The sequence below is a fragment of the Martes martes genome, assembly GCF_963455335.1.
Source record: "Martes martes genome assembly, chromosome: 17".
In the NCBI taxonomy this organism is placed as follows: domain Eukaryota; kingdom Metazoa; phylum Chordata; class Mammalia; order Carnivora; family Mustelidae; genus Martes; species Martes martes.
The window spans coordinates 13,019,863-13,045,064 of record NC_137905.1 but is presented as its reverse complement, the minus strand read 5'-3'; the positions used below and the strand labels follow the sequence as shown (position 1 = coordinate 13,045,064).

The 25,202-nt window shown below is 50.4% G+C and overlaps 1 protein-coding gene across 3 annotated transcripts in view; it reads left to right on the top strand.

The window, feature by feature from the left end:
- Positions 1–24,508, top strand: part of ST3GAL2 (ST3 beta-galactoside alpha-2,3-sialyltransferase 2) — a 47,488-nt gene extending 22,980 nt beyond the window's left edge. For 2 of the 3 annotated variants that reach the window (XM_080827895.1, XM_080827896.1), the window contains exons 2-7: positions 8,319–9,715; positions 12,765–12,958; positions 17,579–17,758; positions 20,802–20,847; positions 21,151–21,270; positions 22,072–24,508. In XM_080827895.1, the coding sequence (XP_080684021.1) occupies positions 9,377–9,715; positions 12,765–12,958; positions 17,579–17,758; positions 20,802–20,847; positions 21,151–21,270; positions 22,072–22,245 (1,053 nt within the window). In that variant the 5' untranslated portion in view covers positions 8,319–9,376 and the 3' untranslated portion in view covers positions 22,246–24,508. Of the gene's footprint in view, positions 1–7,965; positions 8,094–8,318; positions 9,716–12,764; positions 12,959–17,578; positions 17,759–20,801; positions 20,848–21,150; positions 21,271–22,071 lie in introns of those variants that run through there. The other variant, XM_080827897.1, reaches the window with a different exon arrangement.
- The last annotated feature ends 694 nt before the right edge of the window (positions 24,509–25,202 follow it).

Sequence of the window (25,202 nt, the reverse complement as noted above, 5' to 3'; positions counted from 1 at the left end):
TGCGACATCGATCCTCTCATAGTGAAGACTGATGGGTTATTTTTTCTAAGACCTAATTGGAAGTTAGCCAGAGTGATGACCAAGGGCTTGAGGGAAATGTGTTCACTCTCGTTCTCTGGTTTCCTGACTGCTAACCCTGAGCAGAGCAGCAGAAGTCCCAGAGCTAAGGGCTCAGAGTGGAGGTGAAGTCAAGGAAGGGAGGCCCTGGAGAGGCAGAGGCTGCCCGAGGGTGTGTAACTGGGGCACCAGGAGGGGCCTGAGTCACTGGAGAACTATGATGGGTGCGTGCCAGGGCTGGCGCCAGGATGTTGCAATGAGGTGACGTGACTTAGCCGAACATGCAGAGGTGAAGCACCCAGTTCTCAGGCACATCAAGGGCATGCCTCGCTGGGGTTGAGATGCGTGTGAGGGTGGGACTGTCAGGCCTCTTCCTCAAGCTAATGACTGACCCCCAGTGCACCTTCTGCCAGGGTAGGCTGTTGCCACATCCAGGAGGCAGGCAGTTTGCTGAGCTGCTAGATTGGCAGGGATCTGGGGGCATAGAAAACCCTTAAGTTGTCATACCCCAGTTTATGGAAAGAATGTCTTTGGGTAGCCAGTGGGTGCTTGTGACAGGAGCCCTGGCCTTGGAGCCATCAGACCTGGAGTGGCATTAAGCTCTGTCCCTTACCGCCTGGCTGACCTCGTTCAGTTAGTCTTGGATTTCTGTGAATACTAAGTGAGAGGCTATGCCCCCAAATGCTCAGAAGCTCCTATAACATCATGCAGTATGAGTAATCTGTGGTTCGATGCCTTCCACATTGAGGCTCTGGGACACATGCCTCAGGCTGTGTGTCAGTGGGTGGAAAGAGGGTACTTAGTCAGCATCTTGCTGTTTTTCTTTTTTTTTTTTTTCCATTCTCCCCACCCCTTCCAGATTCAAGCCTCCCCTTCCCCCCATCCTCTGAGCCTTATTTTGACATTTCTTTTCTCTGCCTGCCAAGAAGATTGTGTTCAGCTGCGCTGGGCTGAGGCTGTGCTATCCTGTGCTTCATTAGGTTAATTCGATGGCTTGTCTCCTGGGAGCTGACCAGAGGAAGGCTCGAAAACCACCCTACCCTCCAAAAGCCAGTCTCCCTCACCCCGTTCTCCTTTTGGGGCAGCCTCTGGTGCTCGATCCCATATGCCTTCTCTTCCTCTCCTCTTTGAGCTGAAAGCCCCCTGTAGCTTCCATTGCTTGCTCAAGCGTGCATCCCTTGATTGGTAGAAGGCTCTAGGGGAGCGAGAGCATCCATTATTGAAGGCCCTTGCTGCCCCTGACCTTCTGGATTATGGTCGCCAGCTCCTCTGTTCGCCTCAGCATCTCAAGCTCGGCCAGCCATTCGGGGGACATGTACTGTTGAATGGTCTCACCAGAATTTGCTAAATTTGTGACCACAAACCAGTCAGAAGACCCAGCATTGCTCTGCTACCTACCAAATTTCCCGTGTGACTTCCTTTGTCTCTTGAGGACTGTTTCACATCTGATCTCTGTCAGTCTCCAACCCCAGCAATAAAGAGACCCTCATTTTCCTGCTATGCAGCCACTCCCTGTGTCTGTGCCCCACACTCTGCTTTGCCTCCTGTTTCTCAGGTAGACCCTCCCCGTGTAGGCACCGGCTCCCATCCCTTCTTACTACTCCAGGCTTTTTTTGCTGTTGTTTTTGTTTTGTTTTTTAAAGATTCTATTTATTTATTTGAGAGAGAGAGAACACGGAGAGAGAGAGGGTGAAGCAGACTCCCCGCTGAGCTGGGTCCATCCCAGGACCCCAGGATCATGACCTGAGCCAAGGGCAGACACTTAAACGACTGAGCCACCCATGTGCCCCAAGGATTTTGCTTCTTGACTGTCTTCTCTTTTTCCTGCAGCATTCACTTTTCCCTCAACTAGCATATAAACAATCTCCCAACTTAACTCCCCCATTCCACTTTATCCCATTCCTTTTTCTTTGGTAACACCTTCATTGAGTTATCATTCACATACCGTACAGTTCACCCATTTCAAGTGTACGGTTCGGTGGCTTTTAGTCCATTCACATGGTTATGCAACCATCACCACAAACAATTTGAGAATATTTCATCACCTAGAAGGTAATGCCAAACCCATTAGCAGTCTACTCCCTGTCTCCCCCCAACTCCCCGCTCTAGGCAACCACTGTCTGCTTTATGGATTTAACTAGTCTGGAAATCTTATATCGTATATATATTCTTTAAAGAATGAAAATTTGAACTGTTGTTTCCACCTGCTAGATTAAGGAGTAATGCATTTACCCAGTACTTCTGAAGCCTCTATAGGCCCCTCCCTGACCTTATCTACCTTCCTGTCCCTCCAGAGGAATTTCCTGAATTTACACCATTTCTTCAGTTTTCTGCATTGTTTTATCTTCTTTGTATAGAGACATATACTTAGCTTTGCATACTTTCTTTTAGTGAACTCCTACTACTGACATTCATCCATGACTTACTCTTTTTGCCCAACATAGTAGTTTTTTGGACACATTCATCCCTCCTGATGTCTGAAACTAGAGTTCATTCATTTTTTCCTGTTGGCAGTTTTCAGCTCTTACCCGGTGGTGTCTTGAACACCCTCGTGTGTCTCTTGGTGCACGTGTCCCTATGTACCTGGTGATGGAAATACTAGAGTTGATTGTGCACCTATCAGAAAGGCCTAAAATTTTAAAAATAGAATGTCAAGGACACGGAAAAAATGGAACTCCTGTACATTACTGGTGGAAATGTAAAATGCTCCAACCACTTGGGAAAACTATTTGATTATTTCTAGTAAAGTTTAGTGAACACCTACCCGGTAATTCCACTCCCAGGTATTTGCCCAAGAGAAATAGAGTAAGTGTCCACAAAAAGACTTATACAGGAAGTTCAGGGCAGTTTTATGCATAACAACTCCAAATTGGAAGCAACTCAAATGTCCAAATGTGGAAAAGAACGGACTACAGACACGTAAGGTATGGACAAGTCTCCATAACATTGCACTGAGCAAAAGAAGCCACATACACAAGAGTACATAGTATGTGTTTACATGAATTTCAAGAGCAAGTAAATATAATATATGGTGAGAGGTCTCGGAAAAGCAGGGAACTGCTGGGTATTGACTGGAAAGGAGCACAAAGGAATTAACTCTCTGAGGTGATGGAAATGCTCTGTGTTTTCAAATGGGTGGTTACACCAATGTACACATAGTTAAAAATTCACCAAGCTTTATATTGAAAGACCTCTGCATTTTATTATGTATGAATTAAACTCCAGTGGAAAAAAACAGATTGTCCCAAGTCGGGGTGAGATTTGGGGGGGGGGGGATGAGACCCTATACTTAACCTGTTGTCAGGGTTCACCTTAAGCTTTAAATCTGCTTAAAATTACAAGCAGGCTGAACTCACTGGATTTGTTTGTGATTCTAAATATTCAGCCTTTCAGTGAGAAACCATTCATTCCCACCCAAACCTGAGGAGGATTAATCTCTGAAGATGTCCACACAAATGAAGTCATAAAATAAATTAGCCCGGGACAGATGGGGGAACTTTATAGTCTCACAGTCTGTTCCCACACCATGTTTTCTGTGGGAAAGATGGTTTTTAATTTTTCTTTTAAAAAACATAAAACATCAGTGGCATATATTATGTCTGTCTTTATTAACCAATGCCAAATTATCTTGAACTGTTGTTTCCACCAGCTACATTAAGGAGTAATGCAGTCTCTACTGCATTTATTGTCCCACTCTACATTTATTGTCCCAAAAGAGGTGTGTGAATGTTTTTATTTTTTTATTTTTATTTTTTTAAAGATTTTATTTATTTATTTGACAGACAGAGATCACAAGTAGGCAGAGAGGCAGGCAGAGAGAGAGGGGGAAGCAGGCTCCCCGCTGAGCAGAGAGCCAGATGCAGGGCTCGATCCCAGGACCCTGAGATCATGACCTGAGCCGAAGGCAGAGGATTAACCCACTGAGCCACCCAGGCACCCAAGTACTATTACTTTCTTTAAAATTTTCCTATAAAAATCCTAGAAGAAAGCTCAGGTAGTAATGTCTATGACATTGGCCATAGCAACATTTTTCTAGATGTATCTCCTGAGGCAAGGGGAATAAAAGCAAAAATAAACTATTGGGACTACATCAAAATAAAAAACTGCACAACAAAGGACACAGTCAACAAAACTAAAAGGCAGGGGTGCCTGGGTGGCTCAGTGGGTTAAAGCCTCTGTCTTTAGCTCAGGTCATGATCTCAGGGTCCTGGGATTGAGCCCTGCATTGGGCTCTCTGCTCAGCAGGGAGCCTTCTTCCCCTCCCCCGCCCCAACCACCTCTGCCTGCATCTCTGCCTGCTTGTTATCTGTCAAATAAATAAATAAAATCTTAAAAAGAAAACAACAGGGACACCTGGGTGGCTCAGTCGTTAAGCCTCTGCCTTCGGCTCAGGTCATGATCTCAGGGTCCTGGGATCGAGTCCCACATCGGGCTCCCTGCTCGGCGGGAGGCCTGCTTCTCCCCCTCCCACTCCCCCTGCTTGTGTTCTCTCTCTATTTCTCTTCTCTGTCAAATAAGTAAATTAAATCTTAAAAAAAAAAGAAAAAGAAAACAGCAACCAAAAGGCAACCTGCAGAATAGGAGAAGATATTTGCAAATAACAAATAACAATAAAGGGTTAGTATCCAAAATATATTAAAAACTTATACAAATCAAAACCCAAAAAACAAATAATCCAATTTTAAAATGGGCAGAAGACATGAACAGTCGTTTCTCCAAAGAAGACATCCAGATGACCAACAGACCCATGAAAAGATGATCGACATTCAGTCATCATCAAGGAAATTCAAATCAAAACTACAACAAGCTATCCGTTTACACCTGTTAGAATGGCTACAACCAAAACCACAAGAAACAACAAGTGTTGGCGAGGATGTAGAGAAAAAGGAACCCTCATGCACTGTTGGTGGGAATGCAAACTTGTGCAACCACTGTGGTAAACAGTATGAAGGTTCCTCAAAAAATTAAAATTACAACTACGCTGTGATCCAGCAATGTCACTACGAGGTATTTTCCCAAAGAATATAAAAACACTAATTCAAAGGGATACAAGCACTCTTATGTTTATTGCAGCATTATTTACAATAGCCAAATTATGGAAGCAGCCCAAGTGTCCATTGATAAGCGAGTGGTTAAAAAAGATGTGGTGTATATGTACAATGGAATATTATTCACCCGTAGAAAAGAATGAAATCTTGCCATTTGCAACGACATGGATGCAGCTGGAGAGGATAATGCTAAGTGAAATAAGTCAGTCAGAGAAGACAAATACCATATGAGCTTACTCATGTGTGGACTTTAAAAAACAAAATAAGCGAGCAAAGAAAAAAAAGAGAGAGGCAAACCAAAAAAACAGACTGAGCTCTAGAGAACAAACAGATGGTTACCAGAGGGGAGGTGGGTGCGGGGATGGGGGAGGTAGGTGATGGGGATTAAGGAGTGGACTTGTCCTGATGAGCATGGGGTGATGTGCAGAACTGTTGAATCAGTATTTTGTACACCTGAAACTAATGTAACACTTTATGTTAACCATACTAGAATTAAAAACTCCTCCGAGAGCCCATTTTAAAATGTAAATCAGGTCATGACACAGCCCTCTTCAAAACCCTGCCTTCAGATTCATAATAAATCCTAATCCTTTCAAAGCCCTCTGTGGCTGGCCCGCCGCCTTCTGTGCCCTCCTCTCTGCCACCCTCGCCACCCTCGCCTGCTTCATGAGCCGCCTTCTCTGTTGTAACAGGTCAGGCTTGTTACCTCCTCATTCTCTTTGCACTCTTTCACTCTTTTGTTTTCTCTCATGGCGCGCTGTCATTTCCTTTTGAATTGGCACCTAGACCAGAAGCTCTGTGAGGACAGGATTCGAGTGTCCTGTCCCACGCTGTCCCTGTGGCCCAGCGCTGGCCCATTAAGAATCAATGGAATGAACAAGTCCCCAGCAGCCAGGTGGCCCTAGAAGACTGGCCTGCTTCCCCTTGTGGGCAGCAGAGTGCGTATCCTCCCTCCAGCTTTTTTATACAGGTGTGTGCATGCACAGGCTTAACGTGAATGATCAGGGCAGCTGCGAGGGGAGAAATCAGAATGAGGCCGTGGGCAACTGGAGGGCACAGGATTCCACTGGAGGAAACAAGGTGTGCGAAAGCACTCCACAAGGGGCAGCACTGGGTGACTTCTGGGATTTGGGGTTCATGTCTAGGAGCCTCTGATGTTTCTTAGTCTCAGCAACAATTCCTCCCTGTGTCTCTGCCCTCAGCACATGTTGAGCTGCTCAAGCTTCTGGGAACAGCTTGGCCACGGGGTTCACAAAGCAAGGGCTTTTGCTGGTTACTCCACTTCTTTGCTCTTCCCAAACACACTGACAAAACTAGGGCTTTCCCTCATCCCCCACAAAGCAGCTGGTTACCTCAGATGCCCCCTTCGTTGAGTTAGAATCCCAAGGAGTTACTGACTTCCCTCGTGGGGGAGAGATTTCCTTTGGAGCTTCCTGTGCCAGCGTCTGCCCAGCCCCCACCTTCAGTGGCCTCAGTGGGCTGCCCACCAGAAACCAGGTCTCCATGGAGAAGCTCTTCAGAAAGTCACTGCTTTCTTGCGCCACTTTCCTTGTGGTTGGCTCTCCCCACAGGTCACAGGACCTGGAAAACCAAGTTCTTTTCCTTAGATGTTGGGTGTAGAAAGGGACAAAGGGAGAATGGGAAGAGACAGTGACCTGGCTTCCTATTTACAGACTATCAGCCAAACGCCATGCATGGAGGCTGGCCTTCCAAGTGGGTGCAATAAAACATCTGCAGTAAATGGAGTCAGTGCTGTGGGAGCCCCTGGGAATTAGAGCCAGGAACCCTGGGTGAGACACATGAGGAAAGCTTCGCTCTTGACCCTGGGAACCAGCTCCTGGGTCTCCTTGTCGCTCATCTCAGAGCCCTTTGGTAGTTGAAAGAACTCACAGGCCTCTTTCTGAGCCTTGGTCAGTCATACGCTTTGGAACCAGATAGACCTGGACACAGATCTCACCTCTGCTCCCAAGACTGTGACCTTAGGCAAGTTGCTTTACTTCTGCAAGTGTTGTTTCTCCACCCAGAATAATGTTCTCCTTACTGGAACGTGCTAGTTCCGTTCCCCGATGGCTTTGTGGTTTGGCTTGGCTCCAGAAACTTGAGCTGCCACGAGTGGAAGGGGCAGCTGAGGTTCTTGGACACAGAGTCTGAGACGCCTTCTCTGAAACTGCCGGCAGCCGCCAGAGGACCCAGGAACAGAGAAGCCAGGAAGGGCTGGCTGGAGCTGGGGCTTTCAGCAAGGAGCTGTGATGCCCTGGGGCCAGCTCAGAGCTGAGGCTAGCTGGATTTGGAGAAAAGTTGGTGGGGACAGGCCGGCGGCCAGATTTAAGTGATCCCCGTGGCGTGAAGCCAGGGCCTCCCCCCTCAGCCTTGTCCCTGACTCTGGCCCAGACTCCCTTACCCACGGCATGGATTCAGACTCCTTTTCTCAGAGCCCTCCCCAAACTGCCAGCCCTTTCTCCCTGCTCTTGCCCACCAGGACAGCACAAGGCCTCAGACTGTCCATGCCTCCAGGGACCCTGGCATCCATTTCATCCATAATGTACAGAAGAAGGCAGCTGCCCAGTCGGCCGTTTGGTGGGGACGCTGAGCCCAGCACCATCCCATCCTGACCCAGTCGGGTTCTCTCCCTGATACCAGGGTCGAAAGGATTGTTAATGTTTCACTGAGCTAACCCAGAAATACCTCATCTAGAGCCCACACCCAGGAGAGGAGGGGGCAGATCCCAGGGCAGAGGCCTACCCCTCCTCCACCACCCTGTCTCTTGCTCAGAGGAGTTTGTCGCAGGCACTCAGGAGGGTAGAGAGCCCCAGGGTGGGGAGTCATATCTGCAGTCTCCTGTAATCTTCCTCTGGGCCGATTTCTCTTCAGTTTCACCTGAAATTAACCTCACATAGCTGGACTAGGAACTTTCTAAACCCGGTTCTTCCAGTGAGTCGCCGTGGACTCCAGGGAAATCACTTTATGTCCTTGTTTACCTAATGGCTAGTAAGTGAGAGAGGGAGCTAATCTCTTCATCTGCAGCCAGCAGAGAGCTGTCTGTGGGTCGGTGGAGGGGAGAGCCCTTTCTTTTGTCCACCCTTTGGTTAAGTGGGCGTCTCCTCTACTGCTAGCTGTGTCCCCTCTGGGACTTGGGGGCAGGGCTGGGGGGAGAGCCTGTGTGTGTGTGTGTGCCATTTATCTGCACGCTACTTTTCCTCTCTGCAATTTCAGGGTCATGCTGCGGCAGCCTGGCGCCTGACGAGTGAGGGGGAACCCGCCAGCGGATTACTGCTAGCACGAGCTAACAGCGGGACAGCAGCCCTCAGGGGACTGGGGATGGGCAGAGCAGCCTGCCTGCGAGGCCCGGCCGGCAGCACCAAGGAGGGCTGGGCCCTGGCAGGGAGCTCGGCACACGTTCAGCTGACCCAGACGGCGTTGGAAGCAGGTCCCTGCTGAGGAGCAGCTGTTCCCAGGCCCGGAGGACCTCCCAGCAGGAACAGGAGCTCTGCGAACCACCCCTTAACCACATTTGGAGCTGTGACCATCAGAGGGACCCAGCACCTCGAATGGGAAGTGGAAGGGCAGAACCTAGTGCAAGGAGGATCTCGGTCTCTGCAGCAGAGTTTTCCGACAGCCACAGCGCTTCTTGGGTTTCTTCTCGCAGGACTGGGGCCTTGTTCCCTCCTCTGGTGGAGGGATTGGGCCAGGAGGGCCAGCTGCGCTGGGGAGGACTCTCGGATGGAATCCAGGCCGTTTGAAGCCCGTGTGCTCTCTGCTGTGATTGGGGTTTTAGGGTTTCCCCACTGCAGGGGACGAGGGGCCGCCTCCGTGTCTGCTCATGAACCACAAGGACCCCGAATGCTCCAGACTGGACCATTTCGAGCCACCAAAGAGGGGGCCCCCCAGAGCTGGCAGCCAGCAACCCCAAGGGACTAGAGGGCTGGGATGGACTGACCTCCCCCTCTTCAGGGCAGCAGGAGAGCCGGAGCCTCTGTGGCCCAGCTAGTGACGGAGAGACCCGATGAAGCCATAAGCCGGCACCCGACTGGCTCAGGGACAGGGGAGCCACTCCTGCCCACTGTGCTTTCTCCTTACATTTGAGGGAGGGTGTGGTAAGGGACCCCTGCCTCTGTCCCCTCCTCAGCACGTGTCCCTATGCCCTTTGCACGTGGTGCCAGAAGAGGCAGGCTACGCTGTGGCTGGCCCATCAGTGGGCTGGGAAAGGAGCGGCCACGGTGACACCCGCGCGCCCCCCAGGCTGGTGGTGTAGCCCCGCGAGGCGCCGAACCATGAAGTGCTCGCTGCGGGTGTGGTTCCTCTCCGTGGCCTTCCTGCTGGTGTTCGTCATGTCGCTGCTCTTCACCTACTCCCATCACAGCATGGCCACCTTGCCCTACCTGGACTCGGGGGGCCTGGGCGGGACCCACCGGGTGAAGCTGGTGCCTGGCTATGCTGGCCTGCAGCGCCTCAGCAAGGAGGGGCTCACCGGCAAGAGCTGTGCCTGCCGCCGCTGCATGGGTGACACTGGTGCCTCTGACTGGTTCGATAGTCACTTCAACAGCAACATTTCCCCCGTGTGGACCCGAGAGAACATGGATCTGCCTCCAGATGTCCAGAGGTGGTGGATGGTGAGAGCTGCGGCCCCTCCTGCCTACCCTTTGCTGCCCCGTCTCCCTGTTTGGGAGTCACTCTTCCAGCCCTGCCCCCTGAGCCCTGGGATTTGGGCTGTCTGTCCTCTGGCCTCCAGAGCCCTGACAAAGTATTAGGTCCACTTGACCAGAGCCATCTACTAGGGTCAGAGATTCTGAAAGGCAGAGCAAGCTGTTGACCTGGAAGGAGGGGGAACTGTTTTCTAGTGCCTGTAGGGGCCGAGCAGAGATGAGGAATCCCTAGTAGGACTGGGAGGGCACATAGAAACAGGTCCCAAGGAGGAAGAAGATGAGAGGTCAAGGCCGTGGCAGGGAGAGGGTCTGCTTTTTATAAAGGACACAGCCTATCTCCGCTGTAGCCCCTCTTGCAGAGGTGTGACCCCCCCCCCAACTGCTGCATCTTTTGACCCTTTAAGAGAACCGGGAAGTCCACAGTTTCTTGCTAACTATCCTAATTTGTGAATGTTGGCTCACAATAATTTTAAACACTGTGAGGGCCACTCTTTTGTTTTTTTACAATTGCTGAAAAAGACTTTCTTCTGGGCTGGGGATAAGAAAACATTGTCATTTCCTCTGGGTGATAAGGAAGATGAAGGGGAGGGGATGAAGGGACAGTTGCGTCTGTGCCTGCCTGATCTTCTGCATCCTGTCACGTTTCTGTTGCTTTTAATTCCCTTTCATCCCCCATCATCTCTGGAGCATCACTCCCCAGGCTCCACCAGGGCCATCTGGTTGCCACATGTCAGGTGGGACAGTGTCAGTACTTATCCCAGGGGCCCACAAGCTGCCTGCCTTCCCCACTGGGGGACTTGGGAGGCAGCTCATGGCTCCTGGTTTCCCCACCTGGCAGGTGGGGTGAATGATGACTCCCCATTTTTCTCACATTCAGGGAGGCAGTAAGAATGAGCTCATGCGATCAGGCTTATCAGAACAACTTACAGATCCCACTTCCTGACCCAGACTGTCCAAGTCCCTAAGAATGGGGAGGTCTACAGAGCCAGGGTCACCAGGAACTCCACAGGCCCATCCTGTGACAGCCTGGAGCCCTCGAAGGGTTCTGCCTGTTAATCATAGTCACAGCCTTCGTTTTGTGGGGAAAATCAGTGTTTAGATAGTGCACAGGGTTTGCCCAAGGTCATAGGTCTCTGCAGTGGCCATCGAGAGCCAAAACAGGATGCTAGGCAGAGGTAGACCCATGGATGGGGGCTGAGATGCCTTCTTCCCTTAGGAATGGCACTCAGACGCAGTTTAAGCACCAAGCACGTTCCTTGGCCAAGAGGCAGCAGAAGCCACGTGTCTCCTGCTCCCCACAGTCAACGCCTTTTGCTGTGAACTTAGAAATTCTTGTCTCAGAGCTGGGCTTCCCTTCCACATTCAGTTTTGTTCTTGTTCTTAGGAGACTTTCCTGTGGTCAGAGAAGCTGGCCCACCCTTCTCCTTCATTTATTCTGTCCCCTGAGCACCTACTGCTCAGTCATAGCCCCCGTGTTGTGGCTCATACCACAGAGCATTTTCTTTTAAGAGAGGGAGGAGAGAGGGGCAGAAGGAGAGAGAAAAACTTAAGCAGGCTCTACACCCAGTGCAGAGCCCAATGTTGGGCTCAGTCTCGTAACCCTGAGATCATGACCTGAGCCGAAACCAAGAGCCGGATGCTTAACTGACTAAGCCCCCCATGAGTCCCCTATAGAGCATATTTCCTTGGTTTCTACCTTACTGATTTGTGGCCTGTGGGCCAAGTCCAGTATGTTCATTTAAAAAAAAAAATTGTAGGGGCGCCTGGGTGGCTCAGTGGGTTAAAGCCTCTGCCTTCAGCTCAGGTCATGATCCCAGGGTCCTGGGATTGAGCCCCGCATCGGGCTCTCTGCTCCGTGAGGAGCCTGCTTCCTCTTCTCTCTCTCTCTCTGCCTGCCTCTCTGCCTGCATGTGATCTCTGTCTGTCAAATAAATAAATAAAATCTTTTTTAAAAAATTGTAAAGATTTTATTTATTTATTTATTTAGAGAGTGCATGAGAGCAGGGGAAGGGGAAGAGGGAGAAAAAGAAAGATAATCTAGGGTAGACTCTGCATGTAGTGCAGAATCTGACATGGGGCTCGATCCCAGGACCCTGAGATCATGACCTGAGCTGAAATCAAATCGGCCGCTCAACCAACTCAGCCACCCAGGCCCCCCTTCTTTGCTCAATATTTTTAAAATATTTGCATTCATTGCCAACGTTTAGGAATTAGGATGTTTCACATGAAATGTATATTTTCAGCTTCTCAAAAAACTGGAAAATTTGGTCTTTTTGGGCTCACAATACCACATGGCAACAGTTGGCTGATGTCACTCGTTTTTGCTGGGGCCTCCTGTTTGCCGTAGGCCCCATCTGATGCTTCCCTCCGAGCTTTGCTTGCCTGGCGCGTAGGCATCTGAGGGCTGCCCCAGCTTCATGTCATGGTCTTTCATAGTCACTGGTGGTGGGAAGCTCAGGGAACCAGTTTCATTCCAGCCATCCTGACTTGGAAAGAATTTTTGTATGTCACTGCCTTCCCTCCTCCTCCTCCCCAGAGCTCGGGGAGGGGGGTGGGTACCTGCCTTCATCCCATGGATATTGTCTCAGATGCAGCTTTTGTAACCCTGAGCCCTCCGGCTAAGTCCCAGGGGCGCCCTCTGTAGGCTGGTTCGGATGAGCCCCCAAACTTCACAGGGTTTTTCACATTAACCGCACCTGGGAATGACTCTCGGGTGACTTGTAGCTTCCCTGAGAGGACAGCAAAGCAGGGGCATCTGCAGGCATGACAAGCCCAGGAAGTTTCTCTGCTTTGCGGTACCCCTTGACCCCCAAGCCCCTCCCAGTGCATTAGATCGCTCCTGATGAGCAGGCCACCAGTCTGAGAAAGGGACCTGCTAGTGTTGGAGAAGGGGAACGTCCTCAATGCTGAGATTTCTCTCCCTGACTGAGACTGGAAAGTGAGGGCAGGCAGGTGGGCAGGAATCCCTCCCTGCTCGCATAACCCCCTCACCTTCCTTCTCCCCTTGTGTTGGCAGATGCTGCAGCCCCAGTTCAAGTCCCACAACACCAATGAGGTGCTGGAGAAGCTGTTCCAGATAGTACCAGGCGAGAACCCATACCGTTTCCGGGACCCCCACCAGTGCCGGCGCTGTGCCGTCGTGGGGAACTCGGGTAACCTGCGAGGCTCTGGCTATGGTCCAGACGTGGATGGGCACAACTTCATCATGAGGTGAGCCCTGGGGCGCCCAAGGGTGGGCCCAGAACAGGTCTCCAGAAGGAGGGACTGGCTTCCTTAGCCTTGTCTGCAGTGGAGGAGTTGCCCGCTGCTGTGAGTCTCTGATGCTAGAACCTTCTGTAAACGCTCAGGTCTCTCTCTTGTTTGTTGGGTAGATGGGGAGGCAGAATCCCCATCGTATACTTTGCTCGAGGCCAGCACTCAGTTTCTAGCTCTGAACTCCTCCTGAAAGAGCTGAGGGTAGAGTCCCGGCTGTTTTCTGGTGAAAACTCCCACCAGAGTCCCAGCCCGATCCCCCCAGTGCTGGGCCAGAAGTGGTGGCCTACACTAGAGACTTGATTAGTAGCTCCAGATGATTCCTTCTAGCAGACTCATGGAAGACGGAGGTCCTGGGCAGGAAGAGGAACTGCTCAGTGCTTGCTCTGGGCTGCTCTCCCTCACTTTTATTTCATAAAGTTTAGATTATTTAACGGATATCTGTGCCCAGCCTTGAGGAAAGGAGAGGGGTTGGGAGGGCGTTCGTTTCAAAGACACAGAGCTATGAGTCTGGAGGTGAACAGGGACTAGATGGTGGACTTGTTTTTTGTTTTGTTTTGTTTTGTTTTAAATAGGCTCCACGTGGGGCGCCTGGGTGGCTCAGTGGGTTAAAGCCTCTGCCTTTGGCTCAGGTCATGATCCCAGGGTCCTGGGATTGAGCCCCGAGTCGGGCTCTCTGCTCAGCGGGGAGCCTGCTTCCCTTCCTCTCTCTGCCTGCCTCTCTGCCTACTTGTGATCTCTGTCTGTCAAATAAATGAATAAAATCTTTAAAAAAAAAGAATGCTTAAAAAAAAATAAAAATAAAAATAAATAAATAGGCACCACGCCTGGTGTGGAGCCGAACACGGGGCTTGAACTCATGACCCTGAGGTTAAGACTTGAGTTGAGATCAAGAGTCGAACTCTTAACTGACTGAACCATCAGGTGCCCCTAGATGGTAGACTTGTAACTTGAACATGGGCTGCTCATTCTGTTCCTGAACCTGTGTTTTCTGACTTCCTCCCTGACTTGGGGACAGGAAGTGCCACAGTGGGGGTCTTTCCATCCCACTCCTTGGTGGAAGAAGCGCCTTAAGAGTGAAGATGCTGAAAACGCCCAGTTTTCACAAAGCATCTCTTAGGATGAGCTGTTGCAGAAAGACCAGGTTCCCCAGGAGGCAGAAGGAAGGGCTTTGTCTTAGAAACTGTTGCTGTTACCATAGCAACACCAAGGCAGCAGTATGTCTCTGAGGCTTTCACCGTTCCTTGCGAAACCTTTCTAATGTTGAGAATGGTGGGGGGTGGGGGAGAGGAGGGATGCTAGGCCTCATCCAGGAGCCCAGAGGCACCTGAGATTCTCTCCATCCTCTAGCTGCTGGCGCTCCCAATGTGAGGGAGGCAGGCTGGTTGCTGGAGAGGGAGTTCTCGCCACCCAGACACAGAGTGGGGAATGAGACGTCCACACTCCTCTGCAGCCTTGGGACCCTTGGAAAGCCCAGGGAAATGCTGTTGAGTGCCTGGAACGCCTGCTGCCCCTGCCCTCCCGCCTGTACCAAGTGGGTGTTTTCACTGTGCATGTCTGTGATGGCTGGGAGGCTCCAGGGTCCATGGAAGCCACCAGAAAGGCTTGGCTCCTATGATACCTGGCTGGTACCCGGTCAGGCCAGGCTGCCAAGAGGAATTTACAGAGGTTCCCTTACCTGGACCAGGTTCGGAGATGTACGTTTTGGAGTAGACCCCAAAATTGCTTTGTGGAAGGGCTGACCCAGAGTGAATTGGCTTTTTGCTAGGTGGTAGTGGAGGTAGCTCCTTGCTTATAGGCATGTCTTGGTTTTGGAACCAGTGGGGAAGCCTCCCTGCTCCACGGAAGCAGGACCAACGTAAGACCCCACTGAGCTGGATTACAGTGAGATGATGCTCTACCCATACTTCCCTACGCCACTCCCCAGCTGCCTCTTCCTCCTCTGTGTCTTCTGAGCCCTGCTGGTGACTCCAAATGGAGTTGAGCTGGTCCTGCTCAGCCAACCAGCAGATAGATCCCCAACTCCTAACACAAGCACTGGGCAGATTGTAGGCTCACCAGAAATACATGAATGAATGAAAGAGACAAGGCGAGTGGATACCAGACCTTAAGGACGAATCCACATCCGCCTTTGCTGTGTTGCTACCCTCAGGTGCTTCTTTGGCGGGTGGAGGGAACCAGGAACAGACAGACTCCTAGAATGCTGTTCCCCTGAGTCATGGAGATGTAGTTCATCCTCCATCCTGCTCGGGCCCCTTTCCAGGGCTTGGCTTCTCCAGAATGAATCAGAGCCTTGACACAAAATCCTGTCTTCAAAAGCATGCCCTGCGCCTACCCTCTACCTTGGAGGCTCTGAAACATCTTTTTGGACCTGTTTCTCCATTCATTCCCAGACTTCTGAAAGCTGGTGCCTGCCCAGCAAATGGAAGGGACCGAGGGAGCTGGAGGCAGTGATGCTGCCTGACAGGTCTAAGAAGGGACTTTGTCAAAACTGTGGCTGCAGATGCAGTGGGAAAGTCAGATGGGGGGCCGGTGGGTGTCTTCAGAGGCCAGCCTGGGCACTTGCAGCCCTTTGATCTGTGGGACCAATTTGGCCTCTGCACTTCACGTGAGATGAGGTTTGTTTCTTAGGTACTCACCAGAGTGAACTTTGACCCCCGTTCCTGCCCAGTCTAGGCCCAGCCAACTTGAGTGTCACCCACCCAAGTCTTCTGCTACCCACTTACATACCCCAGGGCTGATGTGGCAGAAGACAGAGCCAGACTGTAGCTATGGTGACCACAGGACATACTAGTGCTGTGTGCAGAGCTATACAAGCCCCAGCCAATGGTTACTAACACATGGGAAAAGATACTTCTAGGCTCTTCCAGCAGCCAATATCTCTGAACTCTATAAAGACCAGAACAGAGGGGCACCAAGACAGGCGGCAGTGTGGCAGTTAACCTAAAGAAATAGAAGCCACAGTGCAGTCCTGCAGGGAAGATTCTAGGCTTCTGCTTGAACCAGACCAGAACAGAAGTGGCCAAGAACAAAGACTCACCCTCTAGTTCCTAATCAGGCCACTCTTGGGCTTTATGGCTTCCCAGGCCCAGAGAGTCTCCAGTCCCTGAAGGGAAGGAAAGCAGAGAGGAGGTACAGCGATGTGACCAGCGGTGGGGCGGGGGAGGGGGGCATCCTGGACATGCTTGCACTGCATCGTGCCATCAATGGGAGATGGGCAGGAGGAAGGCATTGTGGGAGCCTCAGTGTCACAGGAGGTCTTTACCCAGCCCAGCTAGTGGTGCCAGCCACTGTAAGGACACGTTTTATGGATAGGCATAAAAAGCAGGAAAAACACCTAGAGACTTGATTCCCTCTGTCCCAGGTCCCTTTGTTGCCATTGGAAGACAAGGCTATGGCCATCTCCCTGGGTAGTCAGGATTCTGCAAGGTGGTCCACGTGAGACAGGAATGTTCTCATAAACGGTCACAGCAGAAAAGACCGACACACTTGTGTTCAAAGCTGTTATCACCTGTTTTGAAGATGCTCTGCACAAGAGGGAGCTTTGATTTTATTGATCCTGTGTTTTGCACTGTTTGGAAGAAAGTAGAAGCCTTCTTGGCTTGTTATACCCAGGAGGGTGGCGAGCCTGCTCTGGGTTTGAGTCCTTCCAGAGCAGCACGGGAGAGACAGAGCCACACTGCACATCAGCAGGGGACAGCCGAGGTGGGTGTTGTCAGAACTTGGCGCATCCCCCTTGGCCTTGGAACGAAAAGACAGATAAGAAGGTGAAGTACAAGGACAGAGGGCCTGGGCCTGGCGCTATAGAGGCTGTCATCCAGCCCCAGGGCTGAGGGAACACTGCAGCTTCTTACCGTGCTTCCACCGTCTTCTAGGAAAGAGGACAGAACACCCAGGGAAGGCTGAAGCTGTAGAAGGCTGTTCTTTTCTTTAAAAAAAAAAAAAAGGCATAAGAGTAATATGTGCTTATTAATGGGGGAAAAAAAACTGGAAATGTATACCCTGAAAGATGAATTATCCCTCCTCATCCCATTTCCCAAGAGTAACCTTTGTTACCAGTTTTAGTATTCTTCCAGATTTTGTTACATTCGTATACAAAAAATGGTACCACGCTATTTAGTTTAAAGTTTTCCTTTTGTGGGTTGTTCATTCCCTCCCTCCTGCAGCGCAGAGCAGTATTCAGAAGATACACATTAAAAAGAAAGAAAGGGGATGGGCACCTCACACCGCTTGGTTTTTTCGCTGGACTTCTTTCTTACCAGCACATGTAAATCTGCTCCACTCATTCTCATGGCTCCGTGGTATTCCACGTATGAGTGTGCCACAATGTGCTGACCGGTCTTTATTGTTAAATTAATTCTCCTTTTCACACCTCTAAAAATTAATACAGTGACTATCTTTGTACACATGTCTTTGCAGACTTCGGCCCCCATTTCTGTAGGATATGTAGAGATGGAGGTGCTGGGCCACGGTGGACACCCGTTTACATTTTCGATGGCTGGTACCAAATCGTCTTCTAAAAATCTCGCACCGGTTTCCATGGCGGCTTCTTCTCACGTTACCCTCTTGTCCCTGCAGGATGAATCAGGCGCCAACCGTGGGCTTTGAGCAGGATGTTGGCAGCCGAACCACCCACCATTTCATGTACCCCGAGAGTGCCAAGAACCTGCCCGCCAACGTCAGCTTTGTGTTGGTGCCCTTCAAAGCCCTGGACCTCCTGTGGATTGCCAGCGCTTTGTCCACGGGGCAGATCCGATTGTAAGTCACTCTGCGGACTGGGAGTGGGACAGGGGAGACAGGAGCATTTTGAGAGGACTCTTCCCAGGGATGGGCTCTGAGAATACTTTTAACTGAATATGTTGACCAAGAGGGGCTGGCGAAAAGGGAGGCCATCCCTGTTCAGTGTCACTTCCTGCATAGTCACAGCGGGCATACTGGTAGTAGAAAGGCGAGGAAAGGTTTTGGTCTCCTTTCCAGGAAGTGGCTCTTGACTGTGGGAACTCTGCCATCTGAGAGTTTTCTGTAGGGGCAGTTGCTGGGAACCTCAGGAAATTCAATTCACCAACTTCCTTTCTTCCTTTCTTCCTTTCTTTCTTTTCTAAGATTTTATTTATTTATTTGTCAGAGAGATAGAGAGAACACAAGCCAGGGGAGTAGCAGGCAGAGGGAGAAGGAGGCTCCCTGCCAAGCAGGGAGCCCGATGCAGGACTTGATCCCTGGGATCATGACCTAAGTCGAAGGCAGATGCTTAACTGACTGAGGCACCCAGGGCCCCTCTCCCCCTTTTTCAAAAATTGAAGTATAATTGGCATACATGTTACATTAGTTTCATCACCAAGTTGTTTTTTTTTTTTTAAGATTTTATTTATTTATTTGACAGAGAGCACAAGTAGGCAGAGAGTCAGGCAGAGAGAGAGGAGGAGGCAGGCTCCCCGCTGAGCAGAGAGCCCGATGTGGGGCTCCATCCCAGGACCCTGGGATCATGACCCGAGCTGAAGGCAGAGGCTTTAACCCACCGAGCCACCCAGGCACTCCACCAAGGATTTTTAAATTTTTTTTAACTTTTTTTTTTTTAAGATTTTATTTATCCATTTGACAGACAGAGATCACAAATAGGCAGAGAGGCAGGCAGAGAGAGAGAGGGGGAAACAGGCTCCCCGCCGAGCAGAGAGCCCGACGTGGGGCTCGATCCCAGGACCCCGGGACCACGACCCGAGCCGAAGGCAGAGGCTTTAGCCCACTGAGCCACACAGGCGCCCCATCCAAGAATTTTTTTAAACAGCTTTATTGAGATAAAATTCACATGCCATACAGTTCGCATATTTAAAATATACAAGTCAGTGGCTTTTATTAAATATAGTGTTGTATAACCATCAGAATTTATTTTAGAACTCTTTCATCTTCTTAAAAAAAGGAAGATTAAAGATCTAAAGATACCTCTGTATCCCTTAGCCATCACCCTCACTCTCTCCATCCTTACCCTCAAGGCCTAGGCAGTAGCCAATAACCTATTATCTCACCATGTTTGTGTGTGTGTGTATGTGTGTGTGTGAAAACGTATGTAACGTGGGGCACTTGGCTGCCTCAGTCGGTGGAGCATGTGACTCTTGATCTTGGGGTCATGAGTTCAAGTCCCATGTTGGGTGTAGAGATTACTTAAAAAGCAAAAATAAGTAAAAATTAGCTTTCTCAGGTCACTGCCCACATCCTCCACCAAAAATATAAATAAGCCAAAAAACTGTATATAACATAAAATGTATTTTAACCACACAGTCCAGTAGCATTAAGTACATTTTCTTTGTTGTGCAAACATCACCTTATCCATCTTCAGAACTTCTTCACAATTTCAAATGGAAATTGTACCTATTAAATCATAATTCCCCATTTCCTCCACTGTCTAGGCCCCTGATAACCACTAGTCTTTCTGTGTCTGTGATTTGACTGTTGTAAGTACTTCATGTAAGTGGAATCATTGTGTTTCTCCTTTTGTGTCTGGTTTATTTCACTTAAGTATAATGTTTTCAGCGTTTATCCATGTTGTAGCATGTAGAGGATTTAATTCCTTTTAAAAGCTGGATAGTATTCCATTATGTGGATATACCATATTTTATTTATCCATTCACCCATCAGTGGACAATTAGGCTGTTTCTGCCTTTTGCCTGCTATCACATTTTTAAAATCTTTTTTAAAAAGATTTATTTATTAGAGAGAGCACAAGTGGGAGGAGCAGAGGGAGAGGGAGAGAGAAACTCAAGCAGGCGCTGAGCTGAATGAGAGCCTGACACAGGTCTTGATCTCACAACCCTGAGATCACAACCTGTTCCGAAACCAAGAGTCAGACACTTAACTAACTGTGCCATCCAGGTGGCCCTGCCACCACATTTTAAAAAAAAAAAGATTTTATTTGAGGAGCACCTGGGTGGCTTAGTGGGTTAAAGCCTCTGCCTTTGGCTCAGGTCATGATCTCAGGGTCCTGGGATCGAGCCCCGCATCAGGCTCTCTGCTCAGCAGGGAGCCTGCTTCCCACCCCACCCCTGCCTGCCTCTCTGCTTACTGTGATCTCTGTCAAATAAATAAATAAAATCTTAAAAAAAAAGATTTTATTTATTTGAGGGAGGATGATCGGGGGGGGGGGGTGGGGAGGGACCAGCAGACTCCCTGCTGAGCACAGAGCCTGACCCGAGGCTGGATCATAGGACCCTGAGATCATGACCGGAGCCAAGGTCAGACACTCAACCAACTGAGCCACCCAGGCACCCCACCACATATTTTTTAAACACAGAAATATAAGTTACCATTTCTTAGACATTATCTTGTGTTTGGGAGACATAAGGGCTAAAATAAGTGCCATTGAATTTAAGTCCCATAATACTTAGAAAAGGAGTATAGATTATAGGTGCCATGGCTGGCTAATTGGAAAGGAGGGATTTATGCCAAATGTGAGGATAGTAGCGAGAGGGTCATCATGGTCACAAGTAAGACAGGGACACAGTGGGCGTGAAATGACTGGCTAAATCAAGTGGGGGAGTTCACAACTGGGTGTTGTGGAAGGAAAAGTTGCGGCTGGATAATGGAAGGCCCCAGTGTTTGTCTAAAACATCCTCATTTTCTCCTGAAAGACATGAGTAGCTTCTGAAGGTTTCTGAGCAAGGTACTGCAGAGATGTGCTATGGGAAGCAGTCTGGAGGCAGGGATCTTTTGTAAGGTTGTCATCACTCAAGCCTGGGAGGATAGAAAGGCATCTCTGAGCCTTTCTAGATCCCAGGAACCATCTAAATGTTGTCTTTCTCTCTGCTTGAAGCACCTATGCGCCAGTGAAGTCCTTCCTTCGAGTGGACAAAGAAAAGGTAAGCTCCCTCCTCCTCCCCCTTCTTCATCCCCATCTCATTGGAAACAGTGCAAACTTGACTCATGGTGTGCCCGGTCTGGTGGCTCAGGTTTACCCCCAGTGCCCTTCCAGAACCTTCAGAGTACCCCCCCCCCCAATCTTCTGGTATGCCTGACCCCCTCAGAGGCCATAAGAACCAGGGAACATGGACAAACAGGTCTGCTGGCAAGCATGGAGGAACTGGCAGAAGCTGCTCAGAGCCTCACCTGAGTCTTCAGGTCCCCAAAGCCTCTCATGCATCTGTTCCCTTTTCTCCTCCCAGGTTCAGATCTATAACCCAGCCTTCTTCAAGTACATCCATGACCGGTGGACAGAGCATCACGGGCGGTACCCTTCCACAGGGATGCTGGTGCTCTTCTTTGCCCTGCATGTGTGTGATGAGGTGGGTAGCCCAATGTTAGGGGTAAAATAGGGATACCCCTGGAGCAGAGGGAGTCAGTCCTTCTTACTAAGTGGTAAGAGCAAGGGAAATGCGTTTCTGTAGGCAGAAACCAAGTGGCTCTGATTTTCCCCATTTCTAGGCTGTAAAGTATACATTTTCATTTCCCAGAGTCACTATGTCCATGATTTTACCAAACCTGAAATCATTTCAGTGGAAAGTTAAATTTATTTAAAAAGGAAATAGACTCCTACCACCATAATTGGTTATTACTTGCCATAAAGAAAACAAATAATCAAAAATATAAATAGAAAGGTAACAATGTAGTTAAGTTCCAGCGGATGGTCTTCTCCCATAGCTGTGGGCGCCAGGCCTGCCCTGTGTTAACCCTGGAGGCCAGTCGTTCAAGGGGCTGCTTCTCACTAGCAACCGGGCTGCTGTGCCATGCTCCCCAGTGCTCACGCCCAGCACACCCACTTCTGCCAGTAAATGAGTGTGTGGTACCGGAACACTGAAAAGTACTCCAAAAGTACCCCAAAACCAAAGCCAGAAGGGATGTTAGCAAGCTTGGAGAGCTGTCCTAGCCCTAGACTGAGGGTCCTGGTGCAGGGAGCCGGGCGGAAGGACCGAAAGGGAGCAGCCGTCTTCCCCGGGCGGTGTCCTCAGCTCCAGGCCCGGCTGTCCCGTCCTCCTCCCGGTGCCTCCCGCGCTCTGCGAACCGCGGCCCCTTTCTCCTAGCCCACCAACGACCCGAGGCTCTCCCGGTCCCCGACGCGGGGTGACGTGCGCTGCCCTCCCCTGCAGGTGAACGTGTACGGGTTCGGGGCCGACAGCCGGGGCAACTGGCACCACTACTGGGAGAATAACCGGTACGCGGGCGAGTTCCGGAAGACGGGAGTGCATGACGCCGACTTCGAGGCCCACATCATCGACATGCTGGCCAAGGCCAGCAAGATCGAGGTCTACCGAGGCAACTGAGCCCGGCCTCGCCGCGACCCTTTCGGCCAGCCGCGAGGCGGCGGCGCGCGCTCCCAGCCGGGACTCTAGGCCAGCCCAAGGGCGGCGGCCTCGGCAAGAGCGCGGCGCCCCTTTGGGCATCTCCAGGCCTTGGAGGCGACGCGGCCGCGGTCTGGACCAATCATGCTGCAAGTCCGGCAAGGGCCGGCTGTCCCCTGCCAATCAGGAGACTCTGGGGGCTGGCCCGGGCCTGGCACCCAATCAGCGCTGCAGTCGGAGCGGAGACTCTCCCAACCAATCATGCGACTCAAGGAGAACTTCCGGCGCTGGGCCCGTCTCTTCCAATCAATGGCCTTCGGAGGCGGGCCGGCGGCCGCTGAATCCCCACTTCCTTATGCTTTGGGTAGGATTTTATTTCATGCTTTTTGAGGAGTAGTGTGGTTGGTTTGGCCTCAGCGAAGTTCTTTCCTCAGGCTCTGCAGGAAGACTGTCAGTTGCCCGTCGGCCTTACTCGGCCGGGGGCAGCGGCAGCTGGGCTTCCCTTTGCCGGGCGTCCCTCGTGACCTCAGGGTGCGCCGAGGGGCGTTGGCGGTTCCTTTCTGGTGGTCTGGGGGCGATCAGGTGGTTTCCAGGGAGCGCGCTTTCATCCCGGGGGAAAAGCTAGAGCCCTCTCAAACCGCTTCAGGCCTCAGAGAATTTTGGACCCCATATTTCCTTTACCTGTCAGGCTCACATGGGTGAGTGTAAACCCACCAAAGAAATGCAGTGACGTGTGGGTCCTCTCATCCTCCCTTCTCCCCATCCCCACCTCTGGCCACCCTATGGAATGGCCTTTCCGACCAGGGCATTGAACATCTCACCAGAATACTAAAACTGTATTCACCTCTTGCTAGGGGGCGGAATTTGCCTAGGGCCTAACTCTGGAACACAGGTGTAAGGAACAGGGCAGGGGACAAGGAAGCCCCGTCACTTCAGATGTAAGGTGCTTCTCACTCTCGTGTACTCTCGGCCCCTTACTGTTCACCCACAACTTTTTTAGTGTCTCTCCCTTGGCCCTGGGCCTCCTCACCAGCCTACTTGTCCTGGAAAAGAAATCCAAACTTGCCCTGGGATTGGGGGGCACTGCTGCTTCTCCACCCCCTACCCCCCACTCACTCGTCTTTGGCCGGCTCTAGGGATTGGAAGCAACACGAGGGAAAGAAGGCTGGAGTTGGAGAGCCCAGCTGCCTGGTGCATGCACCTTTTTTCTTCACCCATCACCCCAAAGAGGAGTAGGAAACCTCTTGCTTGGGGGTGAGATTTGCTTTGGTCTCTTAATTTAATTGAAGTTACTAGGGATGGCTGACCAACAAAGATTCTTTTAAAATTTTAAGCTGGCCATGCAAATAGTTGGGATTCTAGCTGGGGAGGAGTAGACTTGCCCGCCTGCATGCCTCCTCTCCTCCCCATGCATCCCCTTTCCCGTGCTCACTTCCTGCCTCCTCACTCTAACCCATTTTTCCATTTTCAGCTCTAGAAGGGCAGAGATGCTAACAAACAGGGGTTACACCTGGAAGTTACTTGCATGACTGTTCCCAGCTTAATTCCCAGAGGAAGCTGCTGATGGTGTTCTCACCCTTTGAGGTTGGGGAAGTTTCTCAGAGGAGGGGAAAGGGCTTCTGTGAAGCTTCCAGACCACTAATAGGATCCCCCTTCCCAACAGTGAGGAACACAAATACCACCCTTTCTCTTAGTGAGCTGATACCACCAAGCAGCCTCCTAGCCGTTGGTGTAGTTCCTGCAGCTGGCTGGGGAAACAGTAATGCAGAGAGTATTTTAGAGGAGGATTGGGGCAGGGCAGTGGGCACCCCTAAAGTTAATATACTGAGAAATTAGCTTGAGTCTGTTCCTTCCCAATTCCAAAAGTACAAGGAGTAAAGAGTGAGGGTGGATTTGGGGGGCCTATAGCGGAATGCGTCTTTCACCCCCCCCACCCCCCATTTTAGAGAGTCAAGGCACCAGCCATTCTTGCCAGTCTCATCTCAGTGCTTCCTGGAGAGGCTGTTCGGAGTGTTTAGAAGATGAAAAAACAATGCAATTATGCCAAACAGTATTGAGCAGAATAATTTATTTCCTTTTGTTCCTTTTTCTTCTTGTTTTGTTTTGTTTAAACATTAATAAATCCCCGTTCTGGAAGAGGTAGGTCCCAGCATCCAGCCCAGATCTCCTTTTCTGCAATAGTTATTTAAACAAATGTTTTTTTTTTTTCTTCCCTTTCTCTCTCTTTCTGAATTAAAAAGAACAAAAAAACCATATAGTCATTTGTCTATTCTGAAATGGGTCCGATTGTGGAAAGAAGGCCTCTCTGTCACTGGGAAGCTGTGACTGAGTAATGACTAAGAACATCGAGTGGAACGTAGGAAGGAGGAAAAGAATGACTCCTGTTAGGTCCGTGATCAAAGGAATGAGACTGATACAAAGCGAAATAAATACAAAGCTTTGTTTCGCGCCAAGCATCGAGAATCAAACCAACCATTCTGGGCCGCCTCTTACAGAGAGGACGACCTCTCCTTGCCTTACAGACTGACTTTTATCGAGCAAAGGCCGTGTGCCAATGAGATTGTAACACACAGAGAAAGCTGCAGAGTCATGCTAGGTCACACACGGGTGGCCAATTGAATTACAATTCACCCCATAGTAGCTACTTGAACTAGCCTATCACCTTGGTTAGAATTGGCGACCAAAAGGCGGGGCCCACACTCCTTGGCAGCTAGGGAGGTAGTATGCGCGCCCCACTGATTGGATGTCTCCACCTGGCCCAACTCATCCCTGCATTCGGGCTGTTATCTCCACCTGATCTGACCCGCCCTTGTATTTGGGCTCTGTTATCAGGGACTGGTCCACCTTATTTTACTGGTTTCCCGGACTTGCTTTTAAGTAAGTCCCCTGGGGGGGTGGGGGTGGGGTGGAGTGCAGGGTCAGTTTAAGTTTTACTGCAT